The following is an 18,966-nucleotide window of genomic DNA, read 5'->3' on the forward strand; positions in this document are numbered from 1 at the left end:
TCAGAAAAGACACCTACCTACTTGATTTTGTTTATTTATGAGAACATTTATTGGGTAAATCACAGAGGTAGAAAAAGTAATTCCGAGAAGAAATGGGCTTAGTGGACAAGTTCTAGCGGTAAAGGAAGGGCCCTGGGAGCTTGGGAGTGAGGAAGCTAATGGTAATGTGCCCGGGGAGGGAGAGGGAGAGGGAGAGGGAGAGGAAAATGGAGAGGGAAGGGAAAGGCATGGGTGTGCTCCCTGGAGGGAGAGAGCACTGGGCCCTCCATCCTAAGAGTTTTAAGGGTGGAAATCGTAGGAGAGGTCCCAGGGAAATATCTTAGTAGAATATTCAGCAGTTTTCCAGGTGTGTCCATTCGGGGTTGTGGTTTCTAGTGATGGATTGGCTGGCACCAGAGTAAGAGGTCTTTATTCAGTGCAGCTGCTGGACTGTGGTTGGAGTGGAGGGTAACATCATCATATCTTTTAGAAACACCATCCTGGAACAGGTGTTACAGATGAATGGGTGGGGGTGGCGGCAGCGGATTGGAACAGAGAAGACAAGGGTGAGCATGAATCTCCTTTATAAGAAGAAAAATGTTTTGTTTTTTTAAGACTGCTAATAGGGAGCATCTGAAATAGGGCAAGCAGAGAGTGATCAGAGGTGTGATGAAGGCATCTCTTTGTGGGACTGAGAAAGGGGAAGTGAAAAGAACTAGTTTAGGGGAAGTCTACCATCTGATTTTGTCTTTTACTCTAAAGTCTTGGAAGAAAATATTCAAAGTTAAGATAATTCAAATGAGTCCACCCCAAATGCATGGAGTGTTTACAGCTAAAACGCTGAGTATTAAGGTTATACATGTCGGGGTGTCTGAAGCCCCCCTTTGGAGTCCCCAGCAACAGTGTTCTTTGCCTCTCTCAAGGCTGTTTAGGACCTGGGCTTGGTCTGAGCTTTTATCTATAAAAGGTCCCCCCGTCCCCCCATTAATCACTGGGCCTTTGAAGGAAGCTGTATTTCCCCGGTTTAGCTTATCATTAATGCTCACGCTGATAACAGACTATGTAACAAGTTCAGTGGTGGAATGAAAGGTAGACAACACCTTCCACAAACACTATGCTGTAGATCAACAAAAGGGATTATAGAGCAGAACAAAATTTAATTCAATTTCATCCATCCATTCATTCAGTTTATTCAGCCATTCAGTTATTCAGTCAACAAATATTTGCCAAGGGCCTACCCATCCATGCCAGCTGTGGCCACAATGGGAGCTGGGAATCCAGGATGAAAAGGTCTTTGAAGAACTTCCATCCCTGGGAACTGAGGGTCTGCTACATGCCCTCCTCCTGCAGATTCTGGCCTGCTGTGTCTGAGGCATCCCCGATACAGGACATTCTAGATGGAAAAGACCCCAGAATGGCTGTCACACTGTTTTCTAAAACAAACGCCCATCATCACCTCCCACCCCTATCACTCACGCAGACATGTTGTGAAGTTCATGAACACCCTCTCTCCACCCACTTCTCCATTTACACATACTTAATCCGCCAGCGTGGGCTCTACCCTCTATTTTCAGTTCCTCTTCTCACTCTTCCTTACTCCGTAACTCATTGCAGTCTGGTTTCTGTGCCTCTCGCTCCTCAGGCCAGTGTCACCAGAGGCCTCCCAATTGCCAAATTCAGTGCATCTCTGCCAGTCCAGTCCCTACCCAACACCATTTTGGGGAAGCATTTTACACTCTCCATAACTCCCTCCTTGAAACTCTTCTCCTTTGGTTTCCACACCAGCCCCTCCCAGTGCTGCTGCTTCCTCTCAGTTCCCTGTGCAGGCCTTTCCTTTTGTGCTTGTCCCTTAACCTGTGATGTTCCCTGGGGTTCTGCCTTCAACTCTGTCCCTGAGTGATCTAGCCTTCCCCTCCAATGGCCTCAGTTACCGTCTGTATGTTGTGGATACCCAATCACACTCTGCCTCTGAGCACAGACATTTCCCACAGCCTACTGGACGTCTCTTGTGGGTGCACCCTGTTATAACATGATCTTGTAACTGTGAACTTACCTGTTTCTAATCAGCACCATATGTATCTTCTATTTTCCTGTGTCTCACATATATAGTGAGTTAGTAGAAGGAACTCCATGAACAATTAAAGAATGAATGAAGGAAGGAGCACCTATCAAGAGGAACCTGTCCACTGGCTGCTCAGTATGCTGAAATAGATAGGTATTGATAGTCTGAGATTTAAAAAACCAAAAACCTGATATAAGCCAAGCAAATCAGGTTCAACCACTTAGGAATTTCAAAATGAGGAATTATTGAGAAAATCTGCAGTGACAGGGCAAAAGACAGAGGTGGTGGTAGAGACTAGCCATGGCAGCCTACGACTGTTTTTAAACTAAAATTATGAAGAAGCCTGGGCATGTGCCCTGACCGGGAATCGAACTGTGACCTCCTGGTTCATGGGTTGATGCTGAACCACTCACTGGGCCACACCAGCCGGTCTAGACACATACTTTCTAACACATGTACCAATTTTCTATTTTCTTGGTTTAAGAAGGCTTGGCATAGTAGTTAAGATATTTAACTACTTAAACTTGTCTTAAACTTCTTATTGGTGTGAATATACATACAGAAAACTATAGGTGTCAGAGTGTACAATTAAAATCATTTTCACAAACTCAACATACCATGAGACCAGCACCCAGATCTAGAACCAGAATGTTACCCTTTTCTCTGAAGCCTTTCAGTTTACCCTCCCAAGGGTAACAACTAATCTGGCCTCTAGAAATCATACAATCTTTTTTTAAAAAATATATATTTTATTGATCTTTTACAGAGAGGAAGGGAGAGAGATAGAGAGTTAGAAACATCGATGAGAGAGAAACATTGATCAGCTGCCTCCTGCACACTCCCTACTGGCGATGTGCCAGCAACCAAGGTACATGCCCTTGATTGGAATCGAACCTGGGACCCTCCAGTCCGCAGGCCGACGCTCTATCCACTGAGCCAAATTGGTTAGTGCGATGCAATCTTTTAATAGTGGCAATTTAGGACCAAGTTGGGCCAGGTACTCTATACTGTATTACCTGCTTCTGTTGATGTGGGGGACAGTATCGAGACTCTGGTCAGTTAACTTGACTTATAGCCCACTCCTGTGGAGCAATGACAAGAAATGAGTGTCAGTCCCAGCATTAATTACCACATTAGGCTGTGACCTAAAAAATCCACATCTCCTCTTTAAGCCTTGGCAACCTAGTTTATGAAATATGGGCAAACACAATCCATTTGCAGAGTTGCTATGAGGATTAAGTGAAATCTCACCCTCAAAGCACCTGGTGCAGTGTGCATGGCTATAGCAATGTATAGCCAACGGTTATCGATTTTTATTGTGTGCAGTCATGACGTGAAGGTTTTATGTATATTACCTTGTTTATAACTCTGGCCAAATAGACTTATTTTCTCATCTGCTCTTTCTCTCAGTCTTCCTCATTTTAGCAGCCAAAAGCATCATCATTTACCTAAAAATTTAGGTTCCAAATCTAGGCATTTTCCTTAATTCCTGTCATTCCTATATTCCACTCAACTAATTCATCAGAAGGTTTCTAAAAAGAAAACCCAAATCATTAGATTCTCTTAGTTTTTACCACCATTTTCCTATTTTAAGCCACTACCATCCCTCACTTAAGTTTCTTCACAAGCTACAGGTGACCAGGCCTCCTGTATTATTGATCACAGCTGTATGCCCAGCACCCCAGTACCCAAAACAGTGCCTGGCTCTTAGGCTTTTGGTGTGTCTTGAATGCAACAAACTTCTGAAGTGGGTACTATTATTATTTCCATCGTATAGACAGGGAAATAGGTGTGCAGTGGTTAAATAGTTTATGTAAGGTCACAACAAATATCAAAGTCAGTTTCAATTCCAGGGACTAATTCTGGAGCTTGCCTGATTATCCACTATGCGGCCCTATGGAGCTACAGTGGCTTCTTTTGAAGTCAATTATTAAGGGACATTTGGCTGACGTTAAGAGAAATTTTAGTTGGAACTCCTCAACCTGAAGACTCTTCCTTAGCATAAAGTTCCGGTGCCCCTTCACACAGCCTTGCGGGCGTCTCCCAAGTCTCATCTCTCCTCATTGGTCTCTTCCTCCGACATTTCAATCATAACGATCTCATTTCTCTTCCCAACAAATGCTCCCGCCTCTAGGAACCACTGCCCCCCCCCCCCCCCCCCCCCCCCCCGCTCTGGAAAAACCTTCCCTAATCTCTCAATGCTTAGGGAGTATACCAAGCAGCGCTTTATCCCAGCTGGCATCACTCTACTAAAATTACTTGTTTATTTCTTTATTGTTCACTGCTCTGAAACCCATTGCCTAAGAAGTGCCTGGAATAGAAGAGGTAACTTGACAAATACTTGTTTAATCAAGATATGAAAGGTCAAGGATTCTTTTGCCAATTTGTAGGTAGAGAGGCTGTGGCTCCTAGAGGTCAGGCGTTTTGCCCTGGGTCAGTCACGAAACGGCCGAGGTGAGACTGGAACTCAGGGCTCCGCACACCGACCCTCCGGACCACGCCCCTCGCCTGAGCTCCTCTCCTCCGCCCGCTCCCACGGGCCCCGCCTACTTCGCCTGCACCGTCTCCGAGACTAGTTTGGCCCTCGGCCGGCCACCGTAGCGCGTCGCCGCGGTTGCCGTGGGAAACGGCCCGGGATCCGGGTGGGAGGAAAGACGTTTCCCGCCGGCGGGAGCTGCGGTTGTGGCGGCGTGCGGAGCTCAGACCATGGCGGACCAGCTTTACCTGGAAAATATAGACGAGTTCGTCACGGACCAGAACAAGATCGTGAGCAGCTAGGCCTGGGGAACGCGGGCGTGCGCCTGGGGTCCTGGGCCCAGCGCGGGTGGCGGGGTCCCTGGCCCCTGTGCGTGTGGCCTCGTGGGGGCGGGACGCGGGAGACGGGTCCCCCTGCCTGGTGGTGCCCCGAGGCGAGCGAGAGCTCGCGGGAGAGGTGCGGTGGCGCGCCCGCGAGTCCTCGCCCCTCGGGGTCGTGCTGCGCCCCGGGCACCGCCGAGGGGCCGCGGCGGGAGGGGCGTTGGCGGGTACCATCTCTAAGGCGTCCCCACACCTGTCTGAGAAGGGGGTGGGCGTGTGAAGCCCCACGTCTACAGCTGCGGAAGCTGTGACCGGGCCTGGGTGATAAGCTGTGTAACCTTCGGACAGTCGGCTTCCTCTTACTGGAAATTCGGTGTCGATACGGGCGTGACCTGTCTCCCGGGGCGGCGTAGAGATCCAGGCAGACAGTGTGTGTGAATGCCCTGCAGATCATCACCTGTGGAGACGCGTCATTGCACTTATTTGCAGTGGCCCGCCCGGAGGTCGGTAGGAAAGGCAGCTGAAGCCGACAGAGGGGCCCCATAACTCCTTTCTTTGTGGTTCGGAAAGGATGGGCAGCTTCCCAGTCCAGGTCTGGCTCTGGCCAATGCAGCGGTTCTCAACCTGTGGGTCGCAACCCCTTTGGGGGGGGGGGGTCGAACGACCCTTTCACAGGGGTCGCCTAAGACCATCGGAAAACACGTATATAATTACATATTGTTTTTGTGATTAATCGCTATGCTTTAATTATGTTCAGTTTGTAACAATGAAAATACATCCTGCATATCAGATATTTACATTGCGATTCATAACAGTAGCAAAATGACAGTTATGAAGCAGCCACGAAAATAATTTTATGGCTGGGGGTCACCACAACAGGAGGAACTGTATTAAAGGGTCGCGGCATCAGGAAGGTTGAGAACCACTGGGCTAATGCTTTCTCATGCCTTGCGCTGCCTTTGCCTAACCTGCGTGACACTGGTCATTATTGGAAACTCAGCATTTAGAACTGGGAGACCTTGAGAGCAGAGTAGCAGGAGGGTCAAGGAAGCGTGGAGGGAAGAGCTAGTCCTGAGGCCAGGAGTTCCCAATCTAACCCTCTGACACAGTATTCATCCGCCTCCTTCACTCCCTGACCCCTGCACCACCTGTGCCCTTTAATGCTTGTTTGTAAGGCTGCAACTGTCCTTAGGAGTTTTTCTGAGCCATGCACTTCAAAGTAATCTAGCTTCTGGGTGAGTTTTAGTAGAGTTTTTGGCGGTGGTCCTCAGAAAGGACAGAAGATGGAAAAGGCCTTCATAAAGCAAGGAGCGTGAGGAAAATGAGAGCTTTTTCCTTGATGTATAGCCTTTCTTTTTATATCCTTTGCGTTAATTGGTCTGTGAAACCAACTTCCTAGTATTGGTAAGATAAACATCTCAGTCCTGCCTGCCCAGATGGATGGTTCTGGGCAAAACTGGGGTGGCATTAATTATAATTGATAAGGCATAATCATCTAAGACTAGGAATCTTTAAGAGCCTTTAGCGCTCTGGAGTTACTTCATAAATGTTTAAAAAATTTCTTCTTTTTGCAGGTGACATACAAATGGCTGAGCTATACACTAGGAGTTCATGTTAACCAGGCCAAACAGTAAGTCCAGTTAACTACTAATTTTCATCACGTTGGAGTTTTTTTGTTTGTTTGTTGTTTTGCTTTGTTTATAGCCTCATAGATAGCCTTTAGGTTCGTGGTCGGCAAATTGCGGCTCGAGAGCCACATGCGGCTCTTTGGCCCCTTGAGTGTGGCTCTTCCTAAGCCTTAGGAGTACCCTAATTAAGTTAATAACAATGTACCTACCTATATAGTTTAAGTTTAAAAAATTTGGCTCTCAAAAGACATTTCAATCGTTGTACTGTTGATATTTGGCTCTGTTGACTAATGAGTTTGCTGACCACTGACCTAGAGTCTAGGTCAAAACTATTTTTTTCCCTGGAAAATGGGAAAGACTACTGTTTTTACTACTTTTGTCTATTATTTAGGAGATAGGTATACTTGTATACAAATGTGTCGTAATAAATTTCCTGAATTTATTTGTAGTCTTGCTCTCTGGTTAATGTCACTTCATTATTTTAGATTTATTAAATGGGCTAGCTAATTCTGTTTACATCTCAGATTTATATGTCTGTTATCTTACATCTTCATTACAATTTCACACATGCTTCTGAGGTGTTATTGAAATACCTCCAGAATGAGGTCAACAGGTGCTTGACACAAGCTGTATAACAGTTTAAGACGGGGGAGAACCTTGTAAGGGGAACTAGAACAGAAATGTTTAGAGTGGCACAGAGCATTGCCCTTGAATTTTGCTGTATCACCTTTCCTTGCTGAAAAGGAAGAAAGCAAGCTTTTGAATTAACTTCAAAGTTTTTTGACCTGCAAATGTGCAGATGTTGTCTATGACCCACTTCATCCCACACCACTCTCTACATCTCATACTCTAGCCATATTTGCCTTTCTGCTCCTCAAAAATGCCAAGCCCATTCTCACCCTAGGACATGGACACCGTTCCCTCTGTCTGGAATGCTCTTCTCCCAGTTGCCATCATCCTTCAGGTTTCAGGTCACATTTCACATATTACTTCTTGGAACAGCTCTCCCCTGATGCTGTATTTCAGGTATCCCCCCTCCCTAACCCCCCCCCCCCCCACCCCAACTCTCTGTCATATGTATTTATTTTGTATTTTTTTTTAAAGCACACACAAATGTTATTGAGAATTCATATGCTATACAATTCACCCACTGAAAATGTATAATTTAGTGGTTTTTAGTATATCCAAAGAGTTGTACAATTAATTTTAAAACATTTTCATCAGCTCCAAGAGGAATCCTATATCCATTTAGCATTCACTCACCATTTCCCTGCAATTTTGCCTGCCTCCTCTTCCCCCAACCCTAGGCAACTACTGATATATATTTCTGTCTGTAGATTTGCTTATTTGCATTTCATATAAATGAAATCATGTAGTATATAAACTTCATGCTTGGTTTCTTTCACTTAGCATAATGTTTTCAAGGTTTGACCATGTTGTAGCATATCAGGACAGTAAGTCCTCACTTAACATCATCTGAAATGGCTTCTAATAAAACCAGTTTCACCATAGGCTAAATGATGTAATAAACAAGAGTTAAGTTCCTACAGTATGTCATCAATATGATAATTAAATGACCTCAGTTGAAGACCTGCTGTACTTCATTCCTTTTTATGGCTGAATTATTCTATTATATGGTGTTACTAGTTTCTTAGGGCTGCTATAACAAAAGTACTACAAACTTGGTGGTTTAAAATCACAGAATTATCTTGTCCCACAGTCCTGGAGGCTAGAATTTCAAAATTAAGATGTCAGCAGGGCCACACTCCCTCTGAAACCTGTGGAGAAGGATCCTTCCTTGCCTCTTTCTAGCTTTTGGTCGCCTGCCAGCAATCTTTAGCATTCTTGGCTGCATGACCCCAGCTCTGCCTTTATTGTCACATGGCATTTGTTGTCCCTGTGTGTTTGTATATTCACGTGGCCAGTGTATAAGGATACCACCCTCCTCTAGTGTGACCTCATCTGAACTGATTATATGTGCGAAGATCCCATTTCCAAGTAAGGTCACATTTTGAGGTGCTGGTGATTAGGAGGTCAACATATCTTTTTGGGGGAACACAATTCAACCCAGAACATGTGGATGAACCATATTTTGTTTATCCATTCATCAGATGATGTGCATTTAGGCTGTTTCCACAGTTGGGTGTTACAAATAATGTTACCATAAACATTTGAGTACAAGTTTTTGTGGAGACATGCATTCTCAGTTCTCTTGGGTATATACCTAGGATTGGAATTCCTGGATCAGATGACAACTCTATATTTAACATTTTGAAGAACTGACTAATTGTTTTCAAAGTGGTTATGCTATTTAATAATCCCACCAGCAATGTTTGAGGGTTCCAATGTCTCCATATTCTTTTCAACTCATGATTATCTGTATTTTTTTTAATTTTAGCCATCCTATTGGGTGTGAAGTGGTATCATGGTTTTGATTTGCAATTCCCTAATGACTAATGGTGCTGATCATCTTTTCATGTTCTTAGCCATTTGTATATCTTTGGAGAAATATTTATTCTGATCCTTTGCCCATTTTTTCATTGGGTTATTTGTCTTTTTTTATTGTTGAATTATAAGAGTTTTTTTATATTTTCTGGACACTAGACCCTGATCAGATACATGATTTGCAAAAAATTTCTTCCATTCTTGTCTTTGTACTTTGTTGATGGTGTCCTTTGAAACACCAAAGTTTTTATTGTTGTAGAAGTCCAATATATTATTTCCTTTCTGTTGCTTGTGCTTTTCTATAGTGTCTAAGAAAGCTTTACCTAACACAGGGTCAAGAAGATTTACTTCTGTTTTATTCGAAGAGTTTTGTAGTTTTAGTTCTTACACCAATAATTATCACTATATTTAAGGTTTCTGTGTACCAGGTGCTTGTTAATATGTTAAAAGTCCTCAGTTCTCACCGTAAGACTACTCTATCATTTTCAAGTTAGGTGGTATACAGTGAGAATAACTTATCTCTGCTCCATGGTGTCTGGTGCCTCAGCTGAGAATCCCCAGTGTCTGGAGCCCTATCATCTGTAGGCTTCTTTGTGCCTGCAGTTGATGCTGGCCTTTGGCTGAGGCCGTTGACCAGACATTGCATGTGGTCTGTTTAGTATGGCCTGGGCTTTCCTCAGAGTATGGTGTCTCTGGGTAGTCGGACTTCTTACACAGCAACCTGGGACTTTAAAAGCTAGTGTTCCAGCACATGGCAGACGCTGTCTGCCTCAAAAGTCAAGCAGTTTCATGTCTACTTTATTCTTTTGGTTAAAATGAGTCACTAGCCCTCCCAGATTCAAGAGGAGGGGATGGAGTTCACCTCTTTCTGGGTGGACATAGAAGGGCATGTGGGATGGGTGACATTGTTGCAGACATTTTCGGAAAAAACAGTATGTCACATTGTACCTTTAGTGCTTGGCACATAATAGGTACTAATGAATATTTGTTGAATACTAAGTCCTATGGTAGATATTTTCACAAACATTTATCTCACATAAGCTTGTTAGCAGTCCAATGTAATGGATGTTATCAATCTCTGAACAGTTGAGAAAATTGAGACTTGAGTGTCCTGTCACCTTTTCTTATTTTACCTACGAGAGGCCCAGTGCACAAAATCGTGCACGAATAGCTCGTTTCTGCTTGCCTCAGCTGGCTGCCCCGCCCTCCGCCGCTAGTAGCTCGCACTCTGCCCCGCGGTGAGAGCCGCTGCTCATTTGGTCATGATGGCGGGATGACCATGGGCCTTTTATATAAGAGATGGTATAAGTATTTATTTACTTATTTATTTTTAACATTTGAAATATTCTCATTTTATTTTTTAAATTTTTATTGAATTTATTGGAGCTACATCGATTAATAAAATTATATAGGTTTCAGGTGTACATTGTTTTGTGTGTTCACCACCCAAAGTCAAGTCTCCTGTCACCATTATCCCCCCTGCCTTTATCCTCTACTACCTCCCCCTTTCCCCATGGTAATCAGCATACTGTTGTCTGTGTCTTTAATTTTTTTGTGGTTTTTGTGTTTTGTTTTTTGCTTAATCCCTTCAGTTTTTTCACCTAACCCTCAACTCCCCTCCTCTCTGAGCTGTCAGTCTATTCTTTGTATCTATGAGTCTGTTTCTATTTTGCTTGTTATTTTATTTGGTTCATTAGATTCCACATATGAGTGAAATCATACAGTATTTGTCTTTCTACTATTGGCTTTTTCTATAGTGGAAGCATGTAAAGTATCATTGCTGGCACTGAGGGCAGTGATTGGGCATGATTGGTATTGATTTGCTTGATTTATTAAAGAAGTATTTTTTTCAGTTCTTACTATATATTTAGTATTATTTTAGTCTCTGTCATAAAACAGCAAACCTGATAGACACGGTCCTCCCATCATTGATTTATACAAGATAATTTCAAGTTGTAAAAATACTGTGAAGGAATTAAATTGGGTTAGGGAAGGCAGTATCCCTATACACTGTATTTGTCCTGGTAAAAATTATGGATGGATCTGATCAGGAGGGAAAATTAATAAATTAAAATGAGACGATATAGTTAATCATATCTGTAGGAAGGGCATCTTATAAGAATTCATATATATTTTCATTCATCTTTAAGAATATTTTGCATATTTTATTGGTAAAATGTTTTGTGTGATCAAATGAGATAAACATGTTTTAGAGAAGGCATGCAGAATGACATTTTTCAAAAAGAGTTTGTGCAGTTTTGACCTCCCTGTTAATATAAAAGAACTGGAGTTGATTTGGAGAGATAAATACTTAGAGGATGTCTGTGATGATAGACTTGTCGATAAAAGATTTAGTCAGCAAGCTTGAGAGCATCTTGGGCATGGTACCTGCCTATCATTTCTTCTATTAGCATGGTCCTAACTAGCATAAGTAAACGAAAATGTTCATGAATTTGTGTTACCTTATTTTCCCTAATTCAGTTGCTGCATGGAAGGAAACACTAAAGAGAACAAGATAGAGCGATCAATAAAAATGCTAAATATGGTACAGTTTTGTCCTTAGGGAGCTTATAGCCTACTAGGGATGGCAGATATATAAACAATTAGAAAACAGCGTGGTGCGTGCTCTAATAACAGATATGGGATAGACTCTATTAGAGCTTAGATGGCAGGGTGTCCTGCTGGCCTGTGGTTCTAGGGAAGGCTTCACATAGGAGGTGATAACTGATCTGCTGTCTGTGTAAGGAATTAGGTAGATGAGGTCTGGGCAGAGCATTCCAGGCAGAAGAAAGGGAATACAAAGGAGCAAAGGGAACTGCAGAATGTTTCATGATGTTACGGGACAGGGGACCTGGCCCTGAACATGTCTGCCTGCCTAGGGCCAGCCCGTAGTGTGTGGGTTCTTGACTTTGTGCAGTAAAAATTTCACAACATGAGTCCAGGTGACCATGAGAGTACATTTATTAAAGCTGACAACAGTGAATTAAGGAAGATCTTAGCATAGGAAACGCAACAGGGGAGCCCAGGCTGTGGTGCTTTAGCTCACTGGGAAGTCAGAGAAAAGGGGGCTTTGGAGACAGGCTCAGGGGGTTAGCCCCGGACAAACTGCCGTTTCCCATTGCTCCCCTGGTTGCAAGTCTCTTGGGGACCCTTAGAGTTTAGGAGATGCGTGCCTCTTGGGGAAGAAGAGGAGAAAGGGGAAGGGGAGGGGGTGTTCCCCAAAGGGAAAGCATGAGCTGGGTCCTTTGTCTTGGGGGTTTTTTCTCTCTTTCTTATAGGTGGGAATCTTAGGAGAGGTTCCAGGGGAGGGTTTTAGTAGAATATTCACTAGTTTTCCAGGTGTGCTTTACCAGGGTCACGGTCTTACTGACTGGTCAGTGCCAGGGCAGGCAGTTGTTAGTCGTTACAATTGGTCCTGGTGTCATCCACCTGGTTTTGCTGCTTTTCTAGGCTGGGAGCTGAAACACAACTGAGGCCTAAATGTTATCCCTAGGGAGGTGACCTTCTGTATCTGGCTATAAATTGCTTGGCCAGTTTGTTCAGCTATCTGCCTCAGTTTACCCACTCCACTTGCCAAGGAATCTACCTAGCTCCTTATCCTGCCTCAGTAAGACTGAAAATAGTGTGAGTGTGAGAGATACGGGGGTCCAGAACATGAAGCGTCTTACATGTCATTACTGGGGAGTTGGAGTTGATCCTTAGGGGATGGAGAGCTACTGAAAATTTGACGAAAGTATAATACTAAAGACAAGAATACCAACTACTTCTCAACATCACTTAATGAATAACTGGCATCTCAGACTTACCAAGCCCAAAAAACTAACTCCTGATTTCTGCCTCCAACATCTACTTCTGCTTTTCTTCATCTCAGTGAATGATAACTTTATTCTTTGAGCTGGTTAGTTCAATCATTCATAACTCCTTTTTCTCTTATACCCATCAGGAAATACTGTTGTTTTTCCCTTTATGTTCTCCCAGAATTTTTCCACTAATTTACCATTGTGACCACCCTCATCTGAGCCACCATCATCTCTAGCCTGGGTTACTGCAGTAGCCTCCTGACTAGTCTCCCTGCTTCCTTCCTTACCTATCAGCAATGTATTTTACACACAGCAGTCAGAGTGGACCCTTCTTAAAAGTGAGGTCATAGTATTTCTGCTCTAAGCCTTCTGATGACTTCCTTGCTTCCAGTTCTACACAGGGCCACAAAGCCCTGGCACTTGGCTGTCTCTGCCACCACTATTCTTCCTTATTCTGTGTCAGCACACTTGCCCCCTTTCTGTTCTTCCGACCTTGCCTACATTCTTGCCTCAGAACCTTTGCATACGCTGATCTCTCTGCCTGGAACATTATTCCCAAGATATCCACAGTGGTGGCTTCCCCACTTCCTGTAGGGCTCTGCTCATGAGGCCTTTTCTAATCACCTTATATAAAATAACCAAAGTTCTTCTCAGGTACTCTCTAGTCTTACTTTTCCCTCTATAGATTTGCTACCATTCAACATACATTTACTTATTTGTTTGTCTCTCTTTTCCGCAGTGTAAGGTCTAAAAGGTTAGGAACTTTGCTTTGTTACTGCTCTCTCCCTAAGGCATAGAACAGGAACTGGCCACTCAGTAAAGTTTTGTTGACCTAATGACTTGATTTGCATTTTCCTGTGGCAGCCTTGTGGATAATGAAGGGGTGGGGGTGCAGAATTGACACTTGGAATTGAAATAGTCCAGTCAAGAGATTTAAAGGGCATGGAATCAAGAATTACTTGGGAAGGAGAACTGACTAGGTTTGGCAACTCACTGGAAAGGGAGAAGTGAAGGATAATGACTCCCAGATTTCTGGCTTGGGTGGCTTAGGCAGATGTTGTTGTCAGGAATTAGTGAAGCCATGGGGATGAATGAAATAGACCAACCATCCTGGTTGGCCCAGGACTGTTGATTTTAGCACCAGAAGTCCATGCCTCAGGAAACCTCTCAAATCCAGGCAAACCCAGATGGTTGGTCACTAATATACAGAGTGAAAAGATAGCTAAAGACAGAGCCCTAACTATTATGGAAAAGGAGGAGGTAATCAAGTCTGTGCAGGAAATGGAGCAGGGCAGTTAGAGGGTTAGGTAACAGGGGACTCATTGGGGCACAGGATCATGGAGGCTAAGAGAGCAGATGCTTCAAGAAGAGAGTGGTCAACCGTGTAGGGTTGAGTTTCCCTTGGAATTTTTGAGTTTGAGTTTCTAGCTGTTCTTGGCAGAAATCTGACATATTATAGAGACTCTGTATATATTTCTTGAAATAAAAGATAGAAATGATATATTTCTTTTGTTGTTTTTGTTAATCTGTGAGTTATTGAGGGGAGCCAACCTCTGATACTTGCTGGATCATAAGGATAAAATGAATTTAGGGATGTTACTGAAAGCAACATTATTTCTATATCAGGTGTTTGACAGTCTCAGTTTAATGGATACTCAGAGCACTGGGCAGTGGGAATAAGCTGTTCATTCTGCAGTTCTGAAACAGCATTGAATCTGAGTGATTATAAAACTGGGATTTCAAAGTTGGACATTTGTGATCATTTACTTAGTGGTTCTTAATGTTTTGGAACCCTTTGAGAACCCTGAACTGTCTCCCTGCATAAAAACACATTTTACCTCCCAATTTGAAAGGTGGAGGGTTATAGATGGCCAATGAATCCCATGGAAAAGAATCACTAATCTATATAGTACCCTCCTGTTTATACCTCAGGATATTAAGAGGCCTAGAAAAATTAACTTATCCAGAATCACATAGTGATTGAACTTATTCTTGGTTGAGTGTTCTATTCATTATATGTTACTGTTTTATTGCAGGTTCACTCTCTCTGGGCCTATTACTAGATTTCTTTTATTTCAGTTATGAACTGGGTCACTGTGCCAATTCAGTAAGTGACCCCAGTCTAACTCTCTGTCCATAAACTGAGCGAAAATTCTGTAGAAAATTTGATGAACTGTCAGATTTAATATACCTAACTTGCAAGTCACAAATTAAAAGTTGATGAGGTAAAAAACTCTTACTAATGGCTTTATTGTGCCTTTTGTTTGGAACAGGATGCTGTATGATTATGTTGAAAGGAAGCGAAAGGAAAATTCAGGAGCCCAACTGCATGTCACCTATTTAGTGTCTGGCAGTCTTGTTCAGAATGGACATTTGGTAAGTTCTCAGAATCTTACAATGAGCTTAAATATGTTTGAGCTATCACCTGTCAAATAACATGGAGTCGGGGGAAGGGGAACATAAAATTTAGTATTATGGAAGTTTTAGAAAGCTACCTATAGGTGATTGTTTTGAATTTTAGACTAAACTTAAAACTCTGAGAAGTTTTGGTAATATCTTGGCTGTGATGCAGAGACTATAACATTATTAGTAATTTTCCTCGGCAGCAAGACATTAGGAGACTGCTTCTGCTACTTCTCTTTCTTCCTCTTGAAGATGTATTAGGGAAAATGATTGTTAGTTTCCATCCTGTTCAAATGTCAAGTCACACACACAGGTGTTCAGAAAGTATAATTTTATTATTTTTTAAATGAAATTGATATTAATTTGATCATTCATTTCAGTAGGCTTATGTCTAAGTGGCTGAAGGATGGGGGCTAAGAATGCAGAGGTGTGGGTTGGGAACATCTTTATTCTCATTCTAGTCTTCCGGTCTGGTCACCCCTCAACTCAGGTCACTGCTGCATTTTCATCATCCTGACCACTAAACTTTCTCAGGTCTACTGACTTTCTCTTAGCTACTTCCATGTCCCTCCGAGGGGCAAAGGGATCATTCTGCTACTCCCATGACTTGGAAGCTCTGCTGCAATAACTTGTTCCTTCTGCACCAGACTGATCCTTGGGAACTTTGATAATTCCTCCTCTCTGATTCCTCTAAGGCACATTGTTTCTGTTCTCACTTCCCGTAACCTCCTAACTGAAGATTCTTTTTGCTTTTTCCACTACCATCAGCCCTACAGAACTTAGCCCAAGGACCAGGGCTCCTCAGAGATCCACTAATATATGTGTTCCTCTTCCCTTTGACTTTCCTTCAGACTCGTACGTTAAGAAGCTTGATTTCTCAAAATACTGACTGGATTTGTCTTATAGCAACAGAGTCCCAGGCACATGAGATATAAAACTAGAATGGCAATTTAGTGATTTACAAGGAGAAACAAAATTGTTGGAGGATCAAATCCTTATATTCTCTGACCAGCAAATTTCTTTCCTTGTTGGTAAGTTAGTTGGCAAGCCAGGTGATAATCAAGATATTTGCAAGTGGAGAATCAGATGTCATTATATGCCTGAACACAAATTAAGCAGACCTTGTTCATTTACTCTCAGAAATAAAACTGGCACCAGAGTTCTCTCTTTGTATGGCTCTTACATAGATACCAGAGGCCTGTTGCACGAAAAGATTCGTGCAATAGGCCTTCCCTTCCCTTGGCTGCTGGCACCAGTTTTCCTCTGGGACCCGGGACCCAGGCCTTCGCTCTGGCTGGGCTCCGGCCAGAGCCCCCCGCCCCCGCCAGCCATCAGGCTTCGCGGCTCCGCTGATCCCGGGGTGGTGAGGCCTCCCGGCTCCGCTGATCCCGGGGCCGTGAGGCCTCGCTGCTCGGCGGCTTCGGGTACGTTTGGCTTTGCTCCACCGCTTGCTTGGAGCCTGTGTATGCAAATTAACCACCATCTTTGTTGGCGGTCAATTTGCATACTGCCCTGATTAGCCAATGGGAAGCGTAGCCAAGGTACGGTCAATTACCCTTTTTGTCTTTTATTAGATAGGATTGCCAGAGTTTGCATTTGGCTGTCTCCTTTCCCTTTCTTTCCAGGGTTAACTAGCTCTCTCCTGTCTTTCTTAAGGCGGCCTTTAGTCTAGTAATAGTCAATTCTTTACCTGGGAATCATTGTGTTTCTTTAAAGCAATGGGTTTTAATTTTTTGGCCACTGATTGATTGATTATTTATTTATTTATTTATTTTTGAGAATCTGAAAGAATTCATAAAATTATAAGTGTTCACATATCTTCTGGAGCAGGACTTAAGGTTAAGAATTTATGTTTTAAGATCAAGTTGTAGATTTTTATTCTAAGCCACTTAAGCAGAGGTTCTTAAATTGGGAACTTTTCATGGTCTTTGGGATTCAGGAGATGCCTGGAAAAACCCCTGAAAGTGCATTTAGATTGTGTTCCTCAGTGCATTTTTTTGAGACCATTTTTCAAAATAATGTGTAACCGATAACTTCTGTGGCTTGCTTATAAAGGCCTTTTATTTTTAAATTTTAAGTTCTGCCAATATTTTTTTAAGCAGTAGAATGCTTTCAAATGAAATCTTTAGAATCCTAATATAAAAAATATACTGAGAGTAGGATTGCCACAGTTGAAGTGATTGTGAGGATTTTGAAGCCCTGTTCTCACCCTCCTCACAGCCCCACAGGGCAGCTCTGTGGAACCCTGAGAATGACTGACCAAGTGTGGATGATGTTACCCATGTTTTTTTCCTTAAAGAGAGACCTCCTATGGGAAGGCAGAATATTAAGCATAATTTCAAGTTTTGTTCTTTTTAATTTCTTCTTTAAGTTTTAAGTGTTTCTAGAAAGAAAAAGATACATTAGAGACTTTGTATGGATTTTTAACAACACTAGACTTTATTTTTCCAGTGATCATGATTCTTGTAAAAAATGTTTAACGGTACATAGAAAGTAAAAGCCTCCCTCTAATCTCATCCCAGAGTCTCCTAAAGAACGGTTTGCACATTTCAGTGGGACATTTCGTTGGTTCTTTTTGTGTTGTTAGAGGTTGTCAGCTTGTCCATCCTTTATGAAATGCCCTAATAGCTTTTTTCATCTAATGTTTTAGCTGAGATTGATTTTATTATTGCCTAGATCAGTGGTTGGCAAACCACGGCTCGCGAGCCACATGCGGCTCTTTGGCCCCTTGAGTGTGGCTCTTTCACAAAATACCACGTGCGGGCGCGCACATACAGTGCAATTGAAACTTCGCGGCCCATGCGCAGAAGTCGGTTTTCGGAAAGGAGATAGACGAAACAAAGTATACAAGACGAGTGTGGATGGGGGAGTTGGGAGGGGTCGACCTCAGCGAACGTACCTCAATCAGATTGAGGATGTTTTAGCAAAGGCCAGCTTAGGAGTACCCTAATTAAGTTAATAACAATGTACCTACCTATATAGTTTGTTTAAAAAATTTGGCTCTCAAAAGAAATTTCAATCATTGTACTGTTGATATTTGGTTCTGTTGACTAATGAGTTTGCCGGCCACTGGCCTAGATCATTAATTCACAAAATGGTGGTGCTCTACTTCTGTCATTCTTTCTGCATGCCATTGGCTGGAATTTTTCTATAAAGAAGAACTTGCTATCAATAACTAGCCATGTTTTTCCTTTTTCTTTAAGTGCTAAAAAGCAAGGGGGCTGAGCCTCAGCCAGGCTCTGGGTTTGTGAATACTGAACTTACTCCTGTGCCCTCCTTTTAATAGGAACCAACTGAATTGGAGCTCTACTCTGGTGTGTGTTGTTTTAGCACCTGCAAGCTGGCATTTCCACTGAGTTGTTTTTATGCATTTTCAATATCCCATGAAGTAGCATATAGCCACACTGAGCTCTCTGGGTTGTCCAAGTTTTTTCCGAGGGTAGAAATTATTACTTTTAGGGCTCTTAATACAAAGTTGCATAGGTTTGAGTGGTTAGTTCCTAATGCTCTTTTTCTCTTAAGCTCTGTAATTTTTATTATACAGCTTTGCAGAATATGACATTTTTAAGAATGCCTGTTTTGTTTAGATTTACAATTACATTTTTTTAAAAAAAGGCTATTTGATTTTATATTGCTCTTTTATGATGTGAATTTTGGCGGTTCCTACATTAACATAAATATGTGTCTGCTTTAGCGAAATATATAAGATTTAGAAAAGCAAAACCAATATTTTTAGAAACAATACAATTACTGAAAATGGTTTCACTTCTTTGCAGTTGTTTTTGTCTGTAGGCTATATCCTACTAGAGATGCACAATTAGTCTATGTTTTAGAATCACTTGAAATAATTCCT

General features: G+C 42.5%; 1 protein-coding gene across 2 annotated transcripts in view; it reads left to right on the forward strand.

The window, feature by feature from the left end:
• POLD3 (DNA polymerase delta 3, accessory subunit) overlaps nucleotides 1–18,966 on the forward strand; it is an 86,018-nt gene that overhangs the window by 20,937 nt on the left and 46,115 nt on the right. Inside the window, exons 1-3 of one of the 2 annotated variants that reach the window (XM_070425619.1) lie at nucleotides 4,668–4,807; nucleotides 6,412–6,467; nucleotides 14,984–15,086. In XM_070425619.1, the coding sequence (XP_070281720.1) occupies nucleotides 4,748–4,807; nucleotides 6,412–6,467; nucleotides 14,984–15,086 (219 nt within the window). In that variant the 5' untranslated portion in view covers nucleotides 4,668–4,747. Of the gene's footprint in view, nucleotides 1–4,667; nucleotides 4,808–6,411; nucleotides 6,468–14,983; nucleotides 15,087–18,966 lie in introns of those variants that run through there. The other variant, XM_070425620.1, reaches the window with a different exon arrangement.

This window comes from Myotis yumanensis, unplaced genomic scaffold (assembly GCF_028538775.1).
Source record: "Myotis yumanensis isolate MYYU_CA2020_CCGP unplaced genomic scaffold, mMyoYum1.0.hap1 SCAF_10, whole genome shotgun sequence".
NCBI lineage: Eukaryota > Metazoa > Chordata > Mammalia > Chiroptera > Vespertilionidae > Myotis > Myotis yumanensis.